The sequence below is a fragment of the Oryzias melastigma genome, linkage group LG16 (genome assembly GCF_002922805.2).
Source record: "Oryzias melastigma strain HK-1 linkage group LG16, ASM292280v2, whole genome shotgun sequence".
NCBI lineage: Eukaryota > Metazoa > Chordata > Actinopteri > Beloniformes > Adrianichthyidae > Oryzias > Oryzias melastigma.
The window spans coordinates 10140142-10140881 of record NC_050527.1 but is presented as its reverse complement, the minus strand read 5'-3'; the positions used below and the strand labels follow the sequence as shown (position 1 = coordinate 10140881).

The 740-nt window shown below is 31.8% G+C and overlaps 1 protein-coding gene across 2 annotated transcripts in view; it reads right to left on the bottom strand.

Moving 5' to 3' along the window:
* Window positions 1–740, bottom strand: part of LOC112143230 — a 29469-nt gene that overhangs the window by 4802 nt on the left and 23927 nt on the right. For both annotated transcript variants that reach the window (XM_036215777.1, XM_036215778.1), the window contains exons 2-3: window positions 530–622; window positions 390–446 (exon numbers count right to left, since the gene is read on the bottom strand). In XM_036215777.1, coding sequence (XP_036071670.1) covers window positions 390–446; window positions 530–622 — 150 coding nt within the window. The remainder of the gene's footprint in view (window positions 1–389; window positions 447–529; window positions 623–740) is intronic.

The window sequence follows — 740 nt, the reverse complement described above, 5'->3', positions numbered from 1 at the left end:
ATTCCCTATAAGGTGGGTAATCCCAATAATATGGGTATATCCAAAAAGGTGGGTAGTATGAAACCAAGATTATCAGGATCATAACAAATGCTGTAAATGACCAAAGTAAACTCAGAATGTTCAGGGAAAAGGACAGCTTCGCCTGAGAAAAGAAAATATGATATAAAGGTTTAGTAAATATTCAGTTAAGTTGTACCCTGACAGTAAATTGAGAACAATACAAATTCAGATTCAATCAAAAGTATAAAACCCATAAAAAAGCCTTAATTACACGAATCAACAAATGTTAATTTTCTAATAAATTTTTACTCAAATATATATTAATTTTTAGCATGCAGCTTCATTTAAAAACTTAAAAAAATGTTTTTTTAATAAATGAAACCACTCACCACAGTCATGTTTGGACATTTCCCAGCAGCAAAGGACAGCCCGCCACAGATCACAAACTAATAGAAGAAGACATGTTTTTAGTTTATAAACACATATAATCAGATCTTAAAAAATGTCTTAATTCTTTGAAAAATCTCACCACAATGCTTGGAAATGTGTATATCCAAAACACTGAATGATAGACAACCAGTGCGAGAGCAGAAAGAAGAAGACCAAAGATAGCTTGGGCTGCCTAATTTTAATGAAAACAAAACACAAAATGCAAATACTGGTTAATGACATTTTTGTAAACTTGCTGAAAGTTTTGTGTTTCCACATAATAAAAGCATAACTTGTCAGTCTGCGATGCC